The 23,914-nt window shown below is 42.8% G+C and overlaps 1 protein-coding gene across 4 annotated transcripts; it reads right to left on the reverse strand.

The window, feature by feature from the left end:
- Nucleotides 1-665: 665 nt before the first annotated feature.
- LOC124126521 (mucin-5AC-like) lies at nt 666-22,085 on the reverse strand. 4 transcript variants are annotated; one of them, XM_048380973.1, is made up of 13 exons: nt 21,906-22,085; nt 18,896-18,965; nt 13,354-13,653; nt 12,188-12,487; nt 11,759-11,791; nt 10,772-10,810; nt 10,316-10,357; nt 9,287-9,346; nt 8,355-8,657; nt 7,115-7,414; nt 6,171-6,470; nt 5,128-5,187; nt 666-3,527 (listed from the first exon to the last, which is right to left on the reverse strand). In XM_048380973.1, exons 2-13 carry the CDS (start codon nt 18,942-18,944, stop codon nt 3,154-3,156), a joined length of 2,160 nt encoding a protein of 719 aa, XP_048236930.1. In that variant the 5' UTR covers nt 18,945-18,965; nt 21,906-22,085; the 3' UTR covers nt 666-3,153. The 4 variants fall into 4 exon arrangements, with proteins under 4 accessions (XP_048236930.1, XP_048236932.1, XP_048236931.1 ...); XM_048380975.1 differs by lacking the exon at nt 21,906-22,085 and adding an exon at nt 21,718-21,737; XM_048380974.1 differs by lacking the exon at nt 21,906-22,085 and adding an exon at nt 19,424-19,622.
- Nucleotides 22,086-23,914: the final 1,829 nt, after the last annotated feature.

Here is a 23,914-nt window from a genome sequence, read left to right on the forward strand (position 1 = left end):
GCGAATCAGAGACTCGTGTGACTATGAGAATCAGAGACTATGAGACTCAGAGACTCTTGTGACTATGAGAATCAGAGACTCGTGTGACTATGATAATCAGAAACTCTTGTGACTATGAGAATCAGAGACTCGTGTGACTATGCGAATCAGAGACTCGTGTGACTATGAGAATCAGAGGCTCGTGTGACTATGAGAATCAAAGACTATGAGAATCAGAGACTCGTGTGACTATGAGAATCAGAGACTCGTGTGACTATGAGAATCAGAAACTCGTGTGACTTTGAGAATCAGAGACTCGTGTGACTATGAGAATCAGATAATCAGAGACTCTCGTAACTATGAGAATCAGAGACTCGTGTGACTATGAGAATCAGAGACTCGTGTGACTATGAGAATCAGAAACTCGTGTGACTATGAGAATCAGAGACTCGTGTGACTATGAGAATCAGAGACTCTTGTGACTATGAGAATCAGAGAATCAGAGACTCGTGTGACTATGAGAATCAGATAATCAGAGACTCTCGTGACTATGAGAATCAGAGACTCGTGTGACTATGAGAATCAGAGACTCGTGTGACTATGAGAATCAGAGACTCGTGTGACTATGAGAATCCTTCCATCAAGTATCTAAATTAGGTTTGCAACGACATTTTTAAACACATAGCGACGATCTGTGACCATGGTCAGGTTTATTTTCTGTTTGGATTTGTCATACATTGTATATGGTCCTTTGTCATTGATCATTGATAACTCTCAGAAACTCATTTCAGTGAACATATTACTGGGGATAATCACTAAGGTAACACCAGATATCATAAGAAACTATTGTAGAAGCAAAATCTCCAGATTTCAGGGGAAAGCACAGACATGGTATAGGAAGTGGTGAAAGTAACTACTGCACAGGTAATAGAAGATTTTTAAAAAAACACACAGCACACGTCATAGAAAAGTTAAGAGGTCACAAACAGCGCTGATTATTGAAGATTCAAAATGATACCGCAGCAAAGGTCAGGTAACAGAAAACTTCAGAGAGAAAAAATAGGCTTAAACTAACCACAGCACAGATGATTATAATTTCAGAAACAAATCGTGCTTCAAGTAACCACAGCACGGGTTACTATGATTTCAGAGAATATATGCTTCAAGTTATCACAGCACAGATGAATATTATTTCAGAAACAAAGTAACCACAGCACACGTAACTATGATTTCAGAGAAAAACATGCTTTAAGTATCCACAGTACAGATGATTATAATTTCAGAAAAAAACGCGCTTCAAGTGACCACAAGACATGTAACTATAATTTCAGAGAAAAACACGCTTCAAGTAACCACAGCACATGTAACTATAATTTCAGAGAAAAACATGCTTCAAGTAACCACAAGACATGTAACTATAACTTCAGAGAAAAACACGCTTCAAGTAACCACAGCACATGTAACTATAATTTCAGAGAAAAACATGCTTCAAGTAACCAAGCACATGTAACTATAATTTCAGAGAAAAACATGCTTCAAGTAACCACAAGACATGTAACTATAATTTCAGAGAAAAACATACTTCATGCTTTAGCACAGATAACGGGACAACAATAACACTGGTTTCAACCAGTAGTTATGTACAAAGCAAGTTATAAATTTACATTTACCACTGCAGGAGACTTTTAGTCAATATAGTCCATGTCACACATTGAGTTATACGAGCATGGATCAAGTGGACAAGGGCTGTATATTAAACATTATGTTTTTTATACATCAGTAAATCAGTATATCCGATTATTACTAATCAGTATTAGTAGGGTTCAGCTGTTGAAACAGCCAGGGCAGGAGCACCATCCTCTGTGTCGATACCCTCCGTCACCATCTACTGTGTAGATACCCTCCGTCACCATCTACACCCTGTTCCTCACACTACTGCTTATTAATTGCAAAAAAAGCTCAACTAACTACAACACTTATCAATTTGTTTCGTGAAATATAATTGACGTATCGTTTGAGGTTCACGCCGCTTTGAACAATAGTTTAGTAAAATCGCAGCATGTTAGTTTGACGTGTGATGAAAGCCGAAAGTGATGCAGGTCTTACGCGTTGATGACTTTGCTGACAAACACGATCTCGGATATTGTGCTGACAAAAAAATCTAGAAAAAAATATCAGGGAAAATTGCGGCGCCTTAGACTACTGGGTCAACCGTGCCCCGACGTCATTGTAATACAAGATTATATTATTCTTTTCACATTCTAAATTCAGATACTATTCTACATTGACGTCCCTACTTTACAGAGCTGCCAACACGGAGAGACTGTTGGTATAATATGTTTGTGGTGTTAGTGAGTGAGTTGGGTTCAACACCACATCGTGACGTGAGCCAACGTCGTTCTGAGTGAGTGAGTGAGTATGGTCTTACGCCGCTTTTAGCAATATTCCACCAATATCACGGCGGGGGACACCAGAAATGGGCTTCACACATTGTACCCATGTCGGAAATCGAACCCGGGTCTTTGGCGTGACGAGCGAACGCTTTAACCACTAGGCTACCCGACCGCCGCTCACGTCGTTCTGTTGCGGACGACTGGACCAACGGTACCCCTGTATGCGGCCATGCTGTTTCACATGAATACACTGCATTCATGAAAACTGTATAGATCCAAACATCATTTGGATAAAACTATCTGCTTCATGTTGGCGTTATTTGCAATCACGGATCCTTCCAATCTTTAAACGAAGCCTTGACATATCGCGCCATCTTAAGCACCACTGTTTGCAGAAAGAGATTTGTTACGTTTTGGGACTAGGTGGTGTTTTAGGTATTCCGGCCTATGGGTATCGCTCGATGACTTCCTGCACTTCTACAGCTATTTCTACCCCATACAACATTGGGTAGACGTAGTGGTGTGTGTAGACAGGACTGGCTCATAGTGGTCTCTGACATGAGGTGACGCTGATGTGAGACGTGTTGATTTTAGTTTGTTCTTCGATTTACATGCGTCAGACAACCTCGAATGCATTAATTTTCTATTGCGGACAATACAAATTCATTTTGGCTCAATCACTCCCGAACACTGCTGTGTTAAACGTTCACACTGAATGAGAAAATTAGATTATCGAAAGGTAGGTTGTATACGATTGATAGTTTTGAGACAGTCGTGAGTTTTAAGGATTATTATTTTTAACCTCAGTACTTGCAACATAAGGTACGTAATTTTCATTTTCATGCATATTTGTCATACCTTTCAAGTCTACTCCGCGATCCTCGTTCGTGTCAGGCATATACCTGTTTTGTTTCTCCTTTGTCAGTCTTCCATTGTAGATCTTGAATGCAACGAAGACAATAAATAACACTACGCATAAGCTCAGGCCGACCGACAGACCGACAGTCAGATCTGATGATAGCCCTGCATCTCCGGTGGAATATGAACGTGCGGTCGTTGACGGTTCATCTGACGTCATCTTCGGTTCCTCTGACGTCGTATGTGACGTTGTATGTGACGTGGTGGGGAGAGTGCTGGTCGAGGTTGACGTTGTTTCTAGAAGGAAAACAAAATGTTAGATATGAAAAAAGTTAATGACTGAGTGTTGTTTAACGCCGCACTCAGCAATAATCCAGCTATATGACGGCGGTCTGTAAATAGTCAAGTCTGGACCAGACAATCCAGTGATTGATGTCATGAGCATCGATCCAATAATTTGGGATACGATGGCATGCATCAACCAAGTCAGCGAGGTTAACCCCTGACATATGAACGTTATCATACGTCGCTGATAGTCTTATGAACGACAGTTTTGCGGCCATGCCCAATGGAAATACTCAATATCGTGTACATTTCACATAAAAAATATTTCTAGGAATACTAAAACATTCAGAAATCTAATAACGTCGCACTCAGCACATTTTCCAGCTAAATGAAAGAGATTTGTCACTAAGAAACAAATAGATCCTGGACCAGACACTCCAGTGATGGTTAGCACGAACAGCGTCCAAAATCGTGGTGTATGGTGACTATCGAATCATTTAGTCGTGTAGTCCAATACGCAATCGTTGCTGAGGACCTATCTTAACGCGCAATCCCTATGGGTCATTTTATATCAACATCTTTAAAAAAGAGAATGTATTCGAGCTTTTTGTTTCCATAATGTCACACCAAGAAGAATACAACCTTATTACAATCATCTGTGCCTATAAGTATAGGCCAGAGCTCTCATCTAAACTTGTTAAACAACGTGTCATAAACATGTTAAGAAAACGCCCAACCCTCCAAACTGTCAGGGCAGCAACCAAGGAGGCGCCACGATCGTTTTTTACAGCTCATAAATTTACCTTTGTGTCAACGACATGTACTCACACAACGCCCACGCACAGTACCATCACCCTCACTGAGTATTCTCAAGGGGCGGTCGGGTAGCCTAGTGGTTAAAGCGTTCGCTCGTCACGCCGAAGACCCGGGTTCAATTCCCGACATGGGTACAATGTGTGAAGCCCATTTCTGGTGTCCCTCGCCGTGATATTGCTGGAATATTGCTAAAAGCGGCGTAATACCATACTCACTCACTCACTCAATGGCTGCCTAGTTTCCCTTCAACATCAAGCTGACACGCCCGGATATACCTGACATAATGTTCATTTTGTCGTTAAATCTCTTCTTTGTTTTATTTCCAATTAGCGTACATTTAGCAATAAAAGTTTAATTCTGTGGGGTGAAAGAGTTTTTTTAGAAGAATTAACAGGACAAAACAATCTGAAAATATTTAGCGTCATATAGAAAGACTGAAAATAGTGTGGAAATAATTATTTAAATCTCAATTTTTTTAAATTATGTGATAAATATTGACATTTCTTATTGTGCTGCCCTTGTAGTTTAAACTCTACAAAAACTATCCCCACAGTTTATTCAAACAATACATAATGCCATAGCCGCTCTACTGATATTCTTATTCTTATCCTTAAGTTTTTGGCAATCCTATTGACTGATAACTCATACAAACATTGTGTATCTAATCTATATGACTCATGCTAACAAATGGAGTCCTCGGGGACATGAAAACACTGAAAATAAATATTTGCTAGAAAACTGATAAAACGTATTTCAGGGTTCTCTATACAATTGCACTCAGACATGTATGTACAACCTGGAGATGTCGGCGTTAACGTTGACGTTGACGTTGAGAAGGTGGTTGTGGGAGCGGCCTCTACGAAGATATAAGATGAAATGTTGGAAAATTGCCATTATTTTCTAAAGAATCTGATTCTAGTGCATCTATATTAACGTCAGCTGATTGACACACGTTATTGCTTCTTCTGGTACCCCAGAACCCAGTGTTCAAATACCATTCTAAATTCTTGAGTCTTAAAATAGCAGTCAGTGTCAATACAGGATTCATTTACATTCTTCATAGGACCCGTGAAGATGCCGGGGTAGAATAGGTCTTCATCAACCCATACTTGCCGTTAAAGGCAACTATGCTTGTCGTAAAATGCTACGAACGGGATTAGGTGGTCAGGCTCGCTGACTTGATTGATGCATGTCATCGATCCCAATTGCGTGGATCGATGCTTACGATGTCAATCACTGGATTGTCTAGTCCAGACTCGATTATTTTACAGACCGCCGTAATATAGCTGGAATATTGTTGAGTGCGGCGTTCAACAACAAACAAACAAATCAAACATTTTTCAGAGAACGCTAATCAATAAACACACTATTCCAGACTTCTGACTAATATCGTTTTACTAGCATCTACTATATATGCGTGATGTTACAGATTAACATGAAATCTATATGTATCCAAACATACAACGGGTTATTTTAATGACGGTTCTTGAAGACACAATACAGAAAAGAAGACACAAGCATTAAAATTTTACTAAATCATAAAATGCTAAGAAGTTTCCAAGCTGATTCTGCAAAAGGCTAACCTTCACGTTTAGTTGTAACTACATGAAATTACAATGCTCGAGTGCTACAAACATATTTTAAAGCTTTTTTTAAGCCAGTTGTATGAATAGCGAGTACTTCCGGTCGGTCAGGATATGCTGGTGATCCTTTGATATAGTTTCCACCGCTACTTTGCATTTTACGTCCAATGGAAACTGGCTTATTTGTGTTCCTGGTTGTCATTGGCCCAATTGCAATATAGCCATCCATATCAGAAACACTGGACAATAGACCTACCTGTCAAATTGCCAACTCCTCCACATTCAAGCGCCTTGTTCACTCCGTCACACATAAAGGCAACACTGACGTCTCCGAGATGATCAGCCGTGACATTGAAGGAGGTGGTCAGGGCAGTGTTGGTGATGTTGTTCGTTGTCTGGTTCTGTAGCAACACGTCACTGATGCTGCCAGTGGTGATGCCAAACCCAGCATGGTATTGACAGTAGTAGTTTCTGAGGTCAACCATGAGAGTCAGATATGTACCAAGATGCAGAGCATTGGTGTCTGTATCACTGCTGATGTTGCACAGTGGTGGACCTGGATGTAAACACAAAACTTAACACCTGGTTTAATGAGTGAGTGAGTGAGTTGGGTTAAACGCCGCTTTTAACAGTATTACAGTTATATCACGGCGTGTCAGCTTAATGTGGGAGGAAAGCCCGAAGTGATGCAGGTCTAAGGCGTTTACAACTTCGGTGAAACCCACGAGCACGGGTATGGTGCTGACAAACCTAGAAACATAATCGGGGCGAATCGGGATTCGAACCCACACTCATAGGTTTCTGGCGTGCCCAAGGGACGCAACTCTGCACAGCGAATTGCGGCGCCTTCGACGACTGGGCCACCCGTGCCCCCCGGTTTAATGAACACTTGATAATCAATAAATACCCATGTGGTGAAAAATGCAGATAACATGAATATATCAATATTGAATAAATAACGCACACATATTTTTGTTTCAAATAACGAATAACTACGTAAACATTCTCCAGAAAGAACCAAAAATTAATTTATAATGACGTCAGCTGTGTCTTTAGAGAGACTATAGTCATTGTGTTCGCAAAATATAAATGAAAATATCGGGGATACACGTCTTATGATTAGATGGTGTCATATGATGAATCGTTCATATTTTAAATGGGACCAGTGTTATGATTGGTTAGGCTTTGGACTTAACTCACTTTTCAACATCTTCTGGACTCCATTACAAGTTAGAGTCCAACTTCTGCTGCATTGGAAGTTGATCATTACATCTCCTAGTCTTGTGACATCAACATTGAATGTTTGGTTGACGGTTTTGGTTGATACACCAGTGACGTTGTGTTTCGCCACCAGCTCTTCAGTCACAGCACCAGTCGTGAGATCAAAACCAGTCTCCACAGAACAGTAGTAGTCGGTGATGTCCACTGTTAGAGTCAACTGTGCTCCAGGTTCCAGGGAATCGGTGTCCTCGTCACTGCTGATGCTACACTGTGGGAGCTCTAATAAAAATGTACTATTTTAAAAAAACAAAATTAACGCCGCACTTAGCAATATTCCAGCTATATGACGGCGGTCTGAAAATAACCGAGTCTGGACCAGACAATCCAGTGATTGACTTCATGAGCATCAATCCACGCAATCGGGATACGATTACCTTTATCAGAAAGGGTAATAGTGAGTGAGTGAGTATGGTTTTACGCCGCTTTTAGCAATATTCCAACAATATCACGGCGGGGGACACCAGAAATGGGCTTTACACATTGTACCCATGTCGGGAATCGAACCCGGGTCTTCGGCGTGACGAGCGAACGCTTTAACCACTAGGCTACCCGACCGCCTCCAGAAAGGGTAATAAGGATAATGGATGAGATATGTATCCATAAAGAGAGGTTGTCAAGAAAAGAAAACATTACTTTTCTTAATATTTCTGGATTTTCTGGTCTGTTTACACCCTTCCGCCGCATGCCAGGCGTTGCCCTGTGTAGCGTCAGGCAAGACTCATTTACTATTTCTGAACAGTGTGCGTGGCGGGTTCTGGCGTCATCACTATTTTCCCACTATTTCAGCTATTACAATCAACTGAATCTGTTTCGGCGGATAATAGAGACTGGCTATTCTCTGGCGTTGACGGTTTAAATTTCTATAGTGTTTTGAATATATATTAGAATAGTCATTTGTGTTATCATATGAGTATATACGATATAATATATAATATTTGTGATTGATTTGGAATAATATATACGTCACTTATTTCTTTATCGTGTGATATGACGACGCCATGCTTTTCGTCTTTGTGTTACAGGCAGACGACTCGGTCAAATGCTGCTGTAGAGCTCTAGAAAATAATCCATATCATGTTAACTTATGCAACTGGTTCCTGATCTACACCTAACATGACAAGTCCTCCTTTCAAACGATGATGAGTGTATGCTAGCTCACCTGCTGCCGTCAGGTGACACACGTCTACAGGGATGGGATTCACTACAGTTGCATCCACGATCTTCCAAGTACCAGCATCTGCCTCCCCAACACTGTCTATGGTTAGTGTAGAGTGTGTATCATTAAGTGTGGCACTGTATCCAGCCACCGGGCTGCAGTGGGGGCTACAGGTGACGACATACCGGCCATCAGTTGGTCGTACCCATACGACGCCTGTGAAGTTGCTTCTGTCACCAACCATCTGGTATTCTGCGCCAAGTAGTCCTACTCCTCCAATACACGTAGAATCCGTTGGAGATGCGCCTTTGATTCAAAGAGGATATAAACTACAGTAAACTACGGTTATAACGAACTGACGGATATAACGAACTTACTTTTTTGGTCCCGACTATGTCCTGTAGTTATGCTGTATATATGCTTATAACGAACTACGGTTATAAAATTAGTAGTCCCCTTTAGTTCGTTATAACCGTTCTTTACTGTATAGTAAACTACGGTTATAACGAACCCAAATGGGCCTTTAATTTTAGTTCGTTATAACCGTAGTTCGTTATAAGCATATATACAACATCTATACAGCAAATGGCCGGGACCAAAAATTAAGTTCGTAATATCCGTCAGTTCGTTATAAGCGTGTTCGTTATAAACGTATTTTACTGCAATTTTATCTACAACCTTTTACGCCACAACTTGCACAAACAGTTCAGTATCCATCCACTGTATTCTTATATAAGTAGAAAGCTGCAGTACCCACACAGTCCTTTATATTCGTTTCAAGCGTGGTTGTGTTGTGAAGCAAATTACGGTTTGGAAAATCCTCTTTGACATCCTTGTGAAAAGTTTAAATAGCGATAAGGCCGCTCTCGCCATATAACTCGATGCACATCTACAGATATTTACAACCTGTTGCACATAATATTTTATTCACGTACCTGTCGACGTTGTTGTTGTTGTTGTTGTTGTTGTTGTTGCTGCTGCTGCTGAAGACGCCTCTATCGAACAGAAAACAAGTAAACATGAACATGAAGATGATGTTCCCGGTCAGCACTACAAGATTTACTGTTACTTTCTCTCAAAGAAGGGTCCCCACATTTTCCATCGAACAACTGTTTATGTGTAGTACTGGTATATATCGAAAGAGGATGTTTTGAATAAAGAATAATACCACTGTAAATCCAAATAACGTTCTTGTCTTGTTGTGTTTGTTTATTGTTTAACGCCACACCCAGTAATAGTTCAGCTACATGTGTATATGACGGCGGTCTGTAATCAAGTCTGGAACAGACAATCCATTGATTGACATCATGAGCATCGATCCATGCAATTGGGATCGATGAGATGCATCAACCAAGTCAGTGAGCCTGACCACCCGATCCCGTTAGTCGCCTCTTACGACAAGCACAGACGCCTCTTACGGTAAGCATGGGTTGCTGAAGACCTATTCTACCCCGGATCTTCACGGGTCTTTATAAAACAGTGGATCCACATGTGATTGTGCAACAAAATGCCTTTGATCAATTCATACTCGTAACCTGTCCTTTAAAAAGATTAATCAAGATCAAGGTCAAATCTTTGCTCATGAAATTTAGTGATGACACCAGGTGTCACGTTATCATTCACTAGAGTGAGTGAGTGGGTTGGGTTTAACGCCGCTTTTAACAGTATTCCAGTTATATCACGGCGTGTCAGCCTAATGTGGGAGGAAAGCCCGAAGTGATGCAGGTCTCACACGTTTACCACTTCAGTGAAACCCACGAGCACGGGTATGGTGCTGACAAACCTAGAAACATAATCGGGGCAAACCGGGATTCGAACCCACAATCAAAGGTTTCTGGCGTGCCCAAGGGACGCAACTCTGCACAGCGAATCGCGGCGCCTTAGACGACTGGGCCACCCGTGCCCCCCTCATTCACTAGAGACAGCAATGTACGTGTAATACATAACCTACAGTGTAAGCTTACCTGCTGATGTGAGTGTTTCTGTTGTTGTAGATGGACTAGCGGCTACGAAATGAGAGAATGAGAGAATGAGAGAATGAGAGATAACTTATCAGTGACATGAGAACAGACCCTGAACCTTCCTCCCCTGCCCAACCAAAGTCTTTTCCAATTTTCTAAACGTTGTCTAAAGTGGCCGATCTAGTACAACATATGTGATGAAAATTAACTATAGACAACTTAAAGAGTGTTTATGAAATATAAAATAAATCAAAGTTTTGTTTACGTGTAAAAAAATATTGCTTTTGCAAATACAGGTTTATTTAAACCTGAAAACAGTGAAATCACTGACAAAATCATTTGGTTCTCACATAGCTGATGTTAACTTAGAAGTAATTCGCTGAAACCGTTTTCAAGAATTACTTGCATCAAGGTTATTGAATGGCACTGCGTATTCAGTGCTATAGACGTTTAACGTACCAGTAGACGTCAGTGTGTCGTTTGTTGGGGATGTCGCAGCTGGCAAGAGAGTATTAAAGGAAAAAATCAATAAGGATGTTATTTTTATCAGAAGACATTGTTTAATTTGTAAACTCGAAATTTCCTTCAAACTTCTTTGGATGCTTTATACATGAAAGAAAGCATCATCTCTTCTATTTTGTCATTTGATTTCTGTCAGAAACATCAACTCATGCCCATACTCTTCAGAAGCGTTAATCTCATTACCCGCCATCCCTTCTTCAATGTCCTCATCACCTATATTTTAGTCTCCGTGTTGTAATTATATAACTAAGCATCCTGATCACTTACAATCCATGGTTCCTTGAGAAATATTCCAATGACGATTAAACAAAAAGCACGTGTGAACGAAATTCGAAAACACTATTTTACATTTAAAAATTCTCGTTGTAAGTTGTAAAACGCAACATCACGTTCAAACTTCTTTGGATGCTTTATACATGGAAAAAAGCATCATCCCTTCTATTTGGTCATTTGATTTCTCTCAGAAACAACAACTCATGACTCTACTCTTCAGAAGCGTTAACCTCATTACCGCTATCCCTTCTTCAATGCCCTCGTCACCATTGTTTTAGTCTCCGTGTTGTATTACAGCCTAATTATACATCCTGATAACTTATCATCCAGGGCTCCTTGACAAATATTCCAATGACGATTAAACAAAAAGGACGTGTGAACGAAATTCGAAAACACTATTAAACATTTAACAATTGAAAGCTTCATGAAAGCGTTCAAGCAATTATGATCGAACAGACAGTGTCAAAAGTGGCGCGCCTGAACACTCTTAGTAATCACCTGGACAACGGTAACAGCCGGACAGGTAACAGACCAATCAGATAGCTATATTCTATGACGGATACAGGTGAACATGTATACAAGCTAAAGAGACAAGGAATGTACACCGCATTCGTTTTTTTGAGATATGATGTGGCACTCTTACTAACATACCTGTTGAAGTGACAACTGTTGTAGAGATCGCAGCTGGAATGTCAGATAATCAGTCAGTTTAAACAAATAGATCAGTTTTGCATTGGGATAAATGTCCCTCTCATTTTACAAGCACTTTAGTCGTGGTCGTGAGTTTCCCCTAAGATTTCAATGTCTAAGAATAGCTTCAATTCGAAAGTTCCTATCTCAATAAGCCGACACTTCATGATATAACTGAAATGATGTTCAAAGCGTCGTACAATCAAACTAACTAACATTGGGAGCATCGAATAGGAAATTTCAACATCAAGGTTATTAAATACATCGAATGTAAAAGTTTTACAACAGTAAGTATTTCAAACCAAACACCCAAAACTATGGACATTCAATAAAGGTTTCATTAGCAACAAACGCATCTTATGTAAAACCATATTGATCAAAGCCTTATACCATTTAAACTTTGAATTCCGCCACAGCTTAGCATCCAGTTCCTGGTGTCACATTCATATTTGACCTTGACCTCTCCTAGTCGGTCAGAGGTGATGTTGAACGTTATTTTCGGGGCAGCGTCGGTGAGGTCGCCAGTAGTGTGGTTCTGTAGCAACACGTCTGTGATGTTACCAGTCACAAGGCCCAGAACAGTTCCACCAGAACAGTAGTAGCCTCTGATGTCCACCGCTAGCGTGACCTCTGTGCCAAGTTCAAGGGCGTCGGTGTCTACGTCACTGCTGACATTGCATTGTGGTGGATCTGGTTTAAAGTCGAATATGCAGTTTGTTAGATGGGTCAGGAATGGATGAGTGAGTGAGTTGGGTTTAATGCCGCTTTAAACAGTATTCCAGTTATATCACGGCGTGTCAGCTTAAAGTCAGAGCCCGACGATGCAGTTCTCAGACGTGTTCCACGTTGACGAAACCCACGAGTGGGGTTATCATGCTGATAAAGCTAGAAACATTATTGGGGCGGACCGGGATTCGAACCCACGATCATAGATTTCAAGCAGAGCGAATTGCAGCGCCTTAGACGACTTGGCCAAGTTGAATGTGTAAGTGAATGATCATATGATAATCCTAATCAATGACGGTGCAGTAAAGTTAATAACTCATGATGTGATAATAAATAACAGCATATAAAGTAAGTGTTACATATTGATACATATTTAAGTATCACTCTTCCAGCGCACGTGAGTATTATGTTACCCTAAGGAGGACACCACGCGAATAATTCCCTTGGAAGAGTGTTTATACCAATATTGTCCTCTCATATTAAATATTGTCCTCGCATGTTGTATATTGTCCCACCCTGCTTGAAAAACATTTCCGATACAAGTACTTAGGGAAGTGTAGAAGTCATCTTCTATGCAATGCAATGAAATTTGATATTGTATAATGTCAAAAAGGCAAAATGTCAAATGTCACTGTCAAACAGAATAGATTTACTACTGTAAAGGAATTTGATGTTCTTTCTGGTTTACAGTTATTCAATGACAAAACCAAAAATGTGGAACATGTTTAGCTGAATTAATACCACGACTACGAAACCTATCTTAAAATAATAGTATGAAATACGACTGTTTTGTTTTTATTAGTCGGTGTGTCTAAAGTAAAAATACTTACTAGCGGTGACAAGGTGGCACACGTCAATGACAACAGCTGAGTCATTTGCATCAAATATCTTCCATGTACCAGAGTCGTTTCTCCCAACACTGTCGAGTGTTAATGTGGTGTGTGTATCATTAATCGTTGCCCTATATCCAGCTACAGCACTGCATGTCAGATTGCATGTCGCAACATGCCGCTCATCAGTTGGTTGTACCCACACAAAAACTGTGAAGTTTCTTCTGTCAGCGGTCAGTTCGTAATCTGTGTTGAGTTCTGCAACGCCACCTTGACATGGGGCGTCATTGGGGACTATACCTGTAACACCGATATCAATACAACCAATACAACATGTAACACCGATATCAATACAACCAATACAACCTGGACATGGGGCGTCATTGGGGACTAAACCTGTACCACCGGTGTCAATACAACCAATACAACCTGGACAAGGGGCGTCATTGGGGGCTATACCCGTAACACCGATATCAGTACAACCAATACAACCTTGACATGGGGCGTCATTGGGGACTATACCTGTAACACCGATATCAGTACAACCAACACAACCTGTAACAACGGTATCATTACAACCAATACAACCTGGACATGGGGCGTCATTGGGGACTATTCCTGTAACACCGGTGTCAATGGGGCGTCATTGGCAACTATTCCTGTAAGACCGGTGTCAATACAACCTGGACATGGGGCGTCATTGGCAACTATTCCTGTAACACCGGTGTCAATACAACCTGGACATGGGGCGTCATTGGCAACTATACCTGTAACACCGGTGTCAATACAATGCAAACATTAAAATGTGATGCCACTGCTAGACACACATGCATCAGCATGGGAAATATATCTGTAATATCGCTGTCAATATCATGCATCATGCAATATCAACTATCGCCAGAAACAGAAACCTGTTGGGATTCCGTGTAAGAGTATACCGGGTGATTAGACTTGCTGACATGGTTGATGACATTGCCTTTTGTGACAGGGTGGTCAGACTTGCTGATATGGTTGATGACATTACTCCTGTGGGACAGGGTGGTCAGGCTTGCTGAGATGCTTGATGACATTACTCCTGTGGGACAGGGTGGTCAGGCTTGCTGACATGGTTGGTGACATTACTCCTGTGTGACTGGGTGGTCAGACTTGCTGACATGGCTGATGACATTATTCCTGTGTTACCGGGTGGTCAGGCTTGCTGACATGGCTGATGACATTACCCCTGTGTGACCAGATGGTCAGACTTGCTGATATGGTTGATGACATTACTCCTGTGTGACTGGGTGGTCAGGCTTGCTGACATGGCTGATGACATTACCCCTGTGTTACCGGGTGGTCAGACTTGCTGATTGGGTTGATGACATTACTCCTGTGTGACTGGGTGGTCAGACTTGCTGACATGGCTGATGACATTACCGGGTGGTCAGGCTTGCTGACATGGTTGGTGACATTACTCCTGTGTGACTGGGTGGTCAGGCTTGCTGACATGGTTGGTGACATTACTCCTGTGTGACTGGGTGGTCAGACTTGCTGACATGGCTGATGACATTACCGGGTGGTCAGGCTTGCTGACATGGTTGGTGACATTACTCCTGTGTGGCTGGGTGGTCAGACTTGCTGACATGGCTGATGACATTACCGGGTGGTCAGGCTTGCTGACATGGTTGGTGACATTACTCCTGTGTGACCGGGTGGTCAGTCTTGCTGACATGGTTGATGACATTACTCCTGTGTGGCTGGGTGGTCAGTCTTGCTGACATGGTTGGTGACATTACTCCTGTGTGACCGGGTGGTCAGTCTTGCTGACATGGTTGATGATATTACTGCTGTGTGGCCGGATGGTCAGGCCTCCTGCAAAGGCTGATGACATTACTGCTGTGTGACAGGGTGCTCAGGCCTCCTGACATGGCTGATGACATTACTCCTGTGTGACAAGGTGCTCAGGCCTGCTGACATGGTTGATGACATTACACCTGTGTGACTGGGTGGTCAGGCTTGCTGACATGGTTGATGACATTACTCCTGTGTGACAGGGTGGTCAGGCTTGCTGACATGGCTGATGACATTACTCCTGTGTGACGGGAGGGTCAGGCTTGCCGACATGGCTGATGACATTACTCCTGTGTGACCGGGTGGTCAGGCTTGCTGACATGGTTCATGATATTACTGCTGTGTGGCCGGATGGTCAGGCTTGCTGACATGGTTGATGACATTACTCCTGTGTGACCGGATGGTCAGGCTTGCTGACATGGTTGGTGACATTACTCCTGTGTGACTGGGTGGTCAGGCTTGCTGACATGGTTGATGACATTACTCTTGTGTGACAGGGTGGTCAGTCTTGCTGACATGGCTGATGGCATTACTCCTGTGTGACCGGGTGGTCAGGCTTGCTGACATGGCTGATGACATTACTCCTGTGTGACGGGAGGGTCAGGCTTGCCGACATGGCTGATGACATTACTCCTGTGTGACCGGGTGGTCAGGCTTGCTTACATGGTTCATGATATTACTGCTGTGTGGCCGGATGGTCAGGCTTGCTGACATGGTTGATGACATTACTCCTGTGTGACCGGGTGGTCAGGCTTGCTGACATGGTTGATGACATTACTCCTGTGTGACCGGGTGGTCAGGCCTCCTGCAAAGGCTGATGACATTACTGCTGTGTGACCGGGTGCTCAGGCCTCCTGACATGGCTGATGACATTACTCCTGTGTGACAGGGTGCTCAGGCCTGCTGACATGGCTGATGACATTACTCCTGTGTGACCGGATGGTCAGGCTTGCTGACATGGTTGATGACGTTACTCCTGTGTGACAGGGTGGTCAGGCTTGCTGAGATGGCTGAAGACTTTACACTGTGTGACCGGATGGTCAGGCTTGCTGACATGGTTGATGACATTACTCCTGTGTGACAGGGTGGTCAGGCTTGCTGACATGGCTGATGATATTACCCTGTGTGACCGGGTGGTCAGGCTTGCTGACATGGTTGATGACATTACCCTGTGTGACCGGGTGGTCAGGCTTGCTGACATGGCTGATGATATTACCCTGTGTGACCGGGTGGTCAGGCTTGCTGACATGGTTGATGACATTACTCCTGTGTGACCGGGTGGTCAGGCTTGCTGACATGGTTGGTGACATTACTCCTGTGTGACTGGGTGGTCAGGCTTGCTGACATGGCTGATGACATTACTCCTGTGTGACCGGGTGGTCAGGCCTCCTGCCATGGCTGATCATACTACTTTTTGTGTGACCGGGTGGTCAGGCTTGCTGACATGGTTGATGACGTTACTCCTGTGTGACCGGGTGGTCAGGCTTGCTGACATGGTTGATGACGTTACTCCTGTGTGACCGGGTGGTCAGGCTTGCTGAGATGGCTGATGGCATTACTCCTGTGTGACCGGATGGTCAGGCTTGCTGACATGGTTGATGACATTACTCCTGTGTGACCGGGTGGTCAGGCTTGCTGACATGGTTGATGACATTACTCCTGTATTACCGGGTGGTCAGGCTTGCTTACATGGTTGATGACATTACTCCTGTGTGACCGGATGGTCAGGCTTGCTGACATGGCTGATGACATTACTCCTGTGTGACAGGGTGGTCAGTCTTGCTGACATGGTTGATGACATTACTCCTGTGTGACCGGGTGGTCAGGCCTCCTGACATGGCTGATGACATTACTCCTGTGTTACCGGGTGGTCAGGCTTGCTGAGATGGCTGATGGCATTACTCCTGTCTGACCGGATGGTCAGGCTTGCTGACATGGTTGATGACGTTACTCGTGTGTGACCGGGTGGTCAGGCTTGCTGAGATGGCTGATGGCGTTACTCCTGTGTGACGGGAGGGTCAGGCTTGCTGACATGGTTGATGACATTACTCCTGTGTGACCGGGTGGTCAGGCTTGCTGACATGGCTGATGACATTACTCCTGTGCGACTGGGTGGTCAGTCTTGCTGACATGGCTGATGACATTATTCCTGTGTGACCAGATGGTCAGGCTTGCTGACATGGTTGATGACATTAACCCTGTGTGACCAGATGGTCAGACTTGCTGACATGGCTGATGACATTACTCCTGTGTTACCGGGTGGTCAGGCTTGCTGACATGGTTGATGACATTACTCCTGTGTTACCGGGTGGTCAGGCTTGCTGACATGGTTGATGACATTACTCCTGTGTTACCGGGTGGTCAGACTTGCTGACATGGTTGATGACATTACTCCTGTGTTACCGGGTGGTCAGGCTTGCTGACATGGTTGATGACATTACTCCTGTGTGACGGGAGGGTCAGGCTTGCCGACATAGCTGATGATATTACTACTGTGTGACCGGGTGGTCAGGCTTGCTGACAAGGCTGATGATATTACTACTGTGTGACCGGATGGTCAGGCTTGCTGACATGGCTGATGACATTACTACTGTGTGACCGGGAGGGTCAGGCTTGCTGACATGGCTGATGACATTACTACTGTGTGACTGGGTGGTCAGGCTTGCTGACATGGCTGATGACATTACTCCTGTGTGACCGGGAGGGTCAGGCTTGCTGACATGGCTGATGACATTACTCCTGTGTGACCGGGAGGGTCAGGCTTGCTGACATGGCTGATGACATTACTCCTGTGTGACTGGGTGGTCAGGCTAGCTGACATGTAGTCACCGTCAGCAGCAATGACAACACAGTCATTATGACAACATAAATCATCGCTGCACTGGCAGTAACCGTTACATGATACTTAACATAGTACCCAATACATGTTTAACCCCAACAAGTCAGCTAACCATTGATGAAGGAGCTTACCATTGATGAAATGGCTTACCATTGATGAAGGAGCTTACCATTGATGTAGGAGCTTACCATTGATGAAGGAGCTTACCATTGATGAAGGAGCTTACCGTTGATGAAGGGGCTTACCATTGATGAAAGGGGCATACCATTGATGAAGGAGCTTACCATTGATGAAGGAGCTTACCATTGATGAAGGAGCTTACCATTGGTGAAAGAGCTTACCATTGGTGAAGGGGCTTACCATTGATGAAGGAGCTTACCATTGATAAAGGGGCTTACCATTGATGAAGGGGCTTACCATTGATGAAGGGGCTTACCATTGATGAAATGGCTTACCATTGGTGAAGGGGCTTACCCTGGATGAAGGAGCTTACCATTGATGAAGGGGCTTACCATTGATGAAGGGGCTTATCGTTGATGAAGGAGCTTACCATTGGTGAAGGGGCTTAACGTTGATGAAGGAGCTTACCATTGATGAAGGAGCTTAACATTGATGAAGGAGCTTACCATTGGTGAAAGGGCTTAACATTGATGAAGGGGCTCACCATTGATGAAGGAGGTTATCATTGATTAAGGAGCTTACCATTGATGAAGGGGCTTACCATTGATGAAGGAGCTTACCATCGGTGAAGGGGCTTACCATTGATGAAGGAGCTTACCATTGATGAAGGAGCTTACCATTGATGAAGGGGCTTACCATTGATGAAGGAGCTTATCATTGGTGAAGGGGCTTACCATTGATGAAAGAGCTTACCTTTGATGAAGGAGAACGTCAGGACAACCCACAGTGTAATTCGGTGCATCGTGTTTCAGCAGAACTTCAACTGATAAGAAAATCGTGAATTTAAAAATCTTGTGTCCCTTTCCAGATCTACACGGAGGCTACACGAAACCCGCACAATTTAAAATAGGATTCGTAAAAGGTTAAAGACAAAATGCCCAAAGAAATATGACACTTGAATGTAGAGATAATACATATGGCGTCACAAAAAGGTTTATTTCTTCTTCAGTGTTGCATTCAAAGTAAACTGATCAAGTGAAGGATTATTCATTCCAGTTTATATCAGCAACACAGAGTATAACTTAGCTGTAACAAAAATTATTTTCGAGAGTTGAGTGTCGTGTTATCAAAACTACCAGGTTGATCGCGGCTTAATTTGAGATATCACCATATATTTTCTGGTGTCCATTCCACGCAACACGTACACCTTAAAATGACACTTCATAAGTAGTTCATAAGAGGCAACATTATAACATTCACTGTAACTATATATGAACCTACCGATTTGTTTCGATGGGCGTGTTTCGTGTTTACTGGTGACAGTTCGCTTCAGGTATGCCATTTACACCAACTCCCCATAACATGAATGCACTTGAACGACTACAGGTCTCACGATGTTGTCAGATAGCACGCTTCGCGTGGATTACATCTGCTTCTACTTTGCAACGTCGAAGAAATCGATTGCAGTTGGTCGAGGTAAGCTACATACGCAGGTACTTGGTGATTACTTGGTGATTACTGATATCGCACTTAACATACTGACTTGCGCTCTGTGGTTACGCTAACCTCCCTCTACCAAAAGCAGGACGAGGAGACAGGCCTGAGAGACAAACTATTTTGTCTTAGATGATTTAAACAATATTTATTTCCAAGAATAAGGAATGGGATTGGTGAACAGGTTCAACCTATTTAAACACCTCTCCCTACAAAGACTGACTGACTGACGGAGTATGGTTTTACGCCGCTTTTAGCAATATTCCAGCAATATCACGGCGGGGGACACCAGAAATGGGCTTCACACATTGTACCCATGTCGGGAATCGAACCCGGGTCTTCGGCGTGACGAGCGAACGCTTTAACCACTGGGCTACCCGACCGCCCCTCCCTACAAAGAACATTTAACTATTAATAAGAGTAAACTGTACATAAAATAATAAATTTAGATTGATTGTGCCTACTGTTGCAAATATTATGATGATATACAAGTCACATACAAATACACAAATACACACATACATATATCGGTACATAAACAAACAGCATACCAGCATATCACACATACAAACAACTATTTGATCGATGTAATCGTTATGAAGACATATTTAGATTTTAAATCTTTTAGATTTTGCAATGAACAAATGGACAGATTGTACAATAGCAAGGTTAGTAGCAGTAGATGTTGTAGCATTTCCATAGAATACTGAATTCAAATCATATCCCTTTATATGGAAGTACAAATTGTTCCGAAGATGACAGTAGTCTTAGATTATCCTACCCTTTAGTGATCCTTTATTTCGTTTCCCTGTTGGTACCAAGTAGTCATTTATTCCGTACGATTGTAATTCCTATTTTGAACCTTGTGTCATATGTTCCCGTGTTATTCAGGTGAACAACTGACTTGCCTTTGCGTGTGTTTGTGACGGGTGCCGGCGGTGGGGCAGAATACGCTCACCTTTTCGCGAAAACCTGGTACCATCATTATTCAATAGTGTTTGTTTGTTTGTTTGTCTTTTTGTTTGTTGTTTAACGCCACACTCAACATTATTCCAGCTATAAGACGCCGGTCTGTAAATAATCAAATCTAGACCAGACAATCCATTGATTGATATCATGATAGTTGATCGACGCAATTGGGATACGATGACATGTATGAACCAAGTCAGCGAGCCTGACCACCCGATCCCGTTAGTCGCCTCCTACGACAAGCATGGGTTGAGTTAAAACCAACTCACTCACTTACACTTCTAACATCAGGCTGACACGCCGTGATATAACTGAAATACTGTTCAAAGCAGCGGTAAACCCAACTCACTCACTCGCTCCTCCCACATATAGCTGACACACTGTTTTATAACTGTAATACTGTTCAAAGCAGCGGTAAACCCAACTCACTCACTCACTCCTCCCACATCAAGCTGACACACCGTGATATAACTGAAATACTGTTCAAAGAAGCGGTAAACCCAACTCACTCACTCCTCCCACATCAAGCTGACACACTGTGATATTACTGAAAGACTGTTCAAAGCAGAGTTAAACCCAACTCACTCACTCACTCCTCCCACATCAAGCTGACACTCCGTGATATAACTGAAATACTGTTCAAAACAGAGTTAAACCCAACTCACTCACTCACTCCTCCCATATATAGCTGACACACCGTGATATAACTGAAATACTGTTCAAAGAAGCGGTAAACCCAACTCACTCACTCACTCCTCCCACATCAAGCTGACACACCGTGATATAACTGAAATACTGTTCAAAGCAGCGGAAAACCAGCTCACTCACTCCCCCACATCAAGCTGGCACGACGTGATATAACTGGATTACTTTTTAAGAGCGGCGTTAAACCCAACTCACTCATTCTGCCTCAAACTTTCTCGCTACAGTCTCATTTGAAATGAATTACAATTTGACTGTTAGTGACATTGATATCACTTTATAACGTTTCAATCACGATTATAGAAAGCATTATAAACAGTAGTACTTCTATATACAAAATCAAATATGAAACATTGAAGCACAAGCATGGGGAATTCATAATCAAACCATATATGGTGCTGTGTACATACTGCGCAAATTATGTGCAATAGATACGCAGCAGGACAATCTCACAGTTCAGTATACAGAAACACGAAAGGTATGTGTGATAGGACAGGCTATCTCCCCTCTAACGCTAGGTGTTTTCATTAATGTACACGTCAAACCTACAATGTAGTTACTTCAATAAAATTAAATGAGTAAAGAGTTTAACACTCACATGTTTGCGTGGAAATTCCGTTCTACCTTACAACCAAGACTTGCCTAACTTCCGCGTGTCACATTGGGTAATATATACGTGTGCTACATGCCATGTCGTCTTGCCATGCAACGCAGCGTTAAGACGCTATCTCGTGCACAGATATGTCGACCTCCGATCGGCGAGATAACAGCCACGGTCTGACGTCTGACAAATAATACCTTCTTACTAACATGGGCTCTCTAATATATCTTCTCGAAACAGTTGGGAAACTGTTCTCATTTCAAGGACCTCGTGTGACTTATCATCATTGTGCGTGCGTGCGTGCGCGTTTAACGTTGCTCTCAGCATTATGTTAGCTATATGAAGGAGGTCTGTACATAATGACGTCTGGACCGGATAATCCAGTGATTGATAGCATGATGGGCAACGACCACGCTGTCGAGGTACTTTGACACGCCAACAACAAAGTAAGAGAGCCTGACCATCCTATCCACTGAGTATGACCACACCCACGGGGATGGTGCTAGTCTTCATATTGGCAACGAGAGAGCGTCTGCGTGGAGTGGAAGGTCGGTGGTTCGATCTCTGGCTGGGTCCTACCAAAGGACGTTAAAAGATAGTACTTGTTGTTACCCTGCCTGGCGCTCGACATAAAGGGGCTAAAACATTGACTGGTCGGCTCGGAGTCAGTATACTGTGTCTGAGTGGGGTATTCATGTTAAACTGTGGCATAGTGTCTCAGTGAGATTAGTCAGTGCGGACTAATACCTCAAAACACACAAAAACGCAGGCACGCGGGCGCGCGAGCACACACACACACACACACCTCTATATAAGTGCAATTATCTTGGACGTGAGGTTAAACCCTAGGAAATCCTAAAATATTACTTGGATTCCGTATTATATGGAAATGCTACATCTACTGATACTTACCCTGCTAAATTGATTATACAATATGTTCATTTGTTCATTGCAAAAACTAAAAGATTTAAGATTTAAATATGTGTCTTCTTTACGATTGCATCAATCAAATAGTTGTTTGTATGTGTGACATGCTGGTATGTAGAGGTACATGCGTATGTGTTCAAGCATATTTGTTTGTTTTTTGCTACGCGGATTCATACAGTTTGCACGTCGGTTGTTCGATTCATACCTCAATGAACTGAAAGAAATACACAGTCAATTCTTAATTACATTAGTATATTATGCACATATAAATACATTGTGACGTCACAGTTGTAGTTTATGACGTCATCATAAGTATGACGTAACTCAGCGAGCCTGACCATCCGATCCCGTTAGTATCCTCAGGATAATTACGACAAGCAAAGTCGCCTTTTACGGCAAGCATGGGTTGCTGAAGACATATTCTACCCCGGATGTTCACGGGTATGTACAAGCAGATATGTGCATGGATGCACTGTTTTGGTTATGTACCGATATATAGATATATATGTGTGTATTTGTGTATGACTTGTATGTTCGCATCATACCATTGATACAAGAGTAGGTATAAATAATCTAAATTTATTATTTTATGTACAATTTACTCTTATTAATTGTTAAATGCCCTGTGTATGGAGAGTAGTTAAATAGGCTTTGCCTGTTCACCAATCCCGTTCCTTTTTTGGAATTAGATATTGTTTAAATAACAACCCCATTTCACCTCACCTTCTTCATGTGTTATGTACAGTGAAAGTAACACCGCTTAATAAAGGTACCGGTGACTATAAATGTACTGTAATGAAACCAGGACCACAGCTATGGCGCTGAGTGAGTGAGTGAGTGAGTATGGTTTTACGCCGCTTTTAGCAATAGTCCAGCAATATCACGGCGGGGGACACCAGAAATGGGCTTCACACATTGTACCCATGTCGGGAATCGAACCCGGGTCTTCGGCGTGACGAGCGAACGCTTTAACCACTAGGCTACCCGACCGCCCCCTATGGCGCTGAGAAGCCAAGGATCGTAATCAGGGAAAATCTTGAACTGTAACCTTGGGACGCAACTCTGCCAGTGCGACTCAC

The sequence above is a fragment of the Haliotis rufescens genome, unplaced genomic scaffold (genome assembly GCF_023055435.1).
Source record: "Haliotis rufescens isolate VD_foot unplaced genomic scaffold, xgHalRufe1.0.p SCAF_34, whole genome shotgun sequence".
In the NCBI taxonomy this organism is placed as follows: Eukaryota; Metazoa; Mollusca; class Gastropoda; order Lepetellida; family Haliotidae; genus Haliotis; species Haliotis rufescens.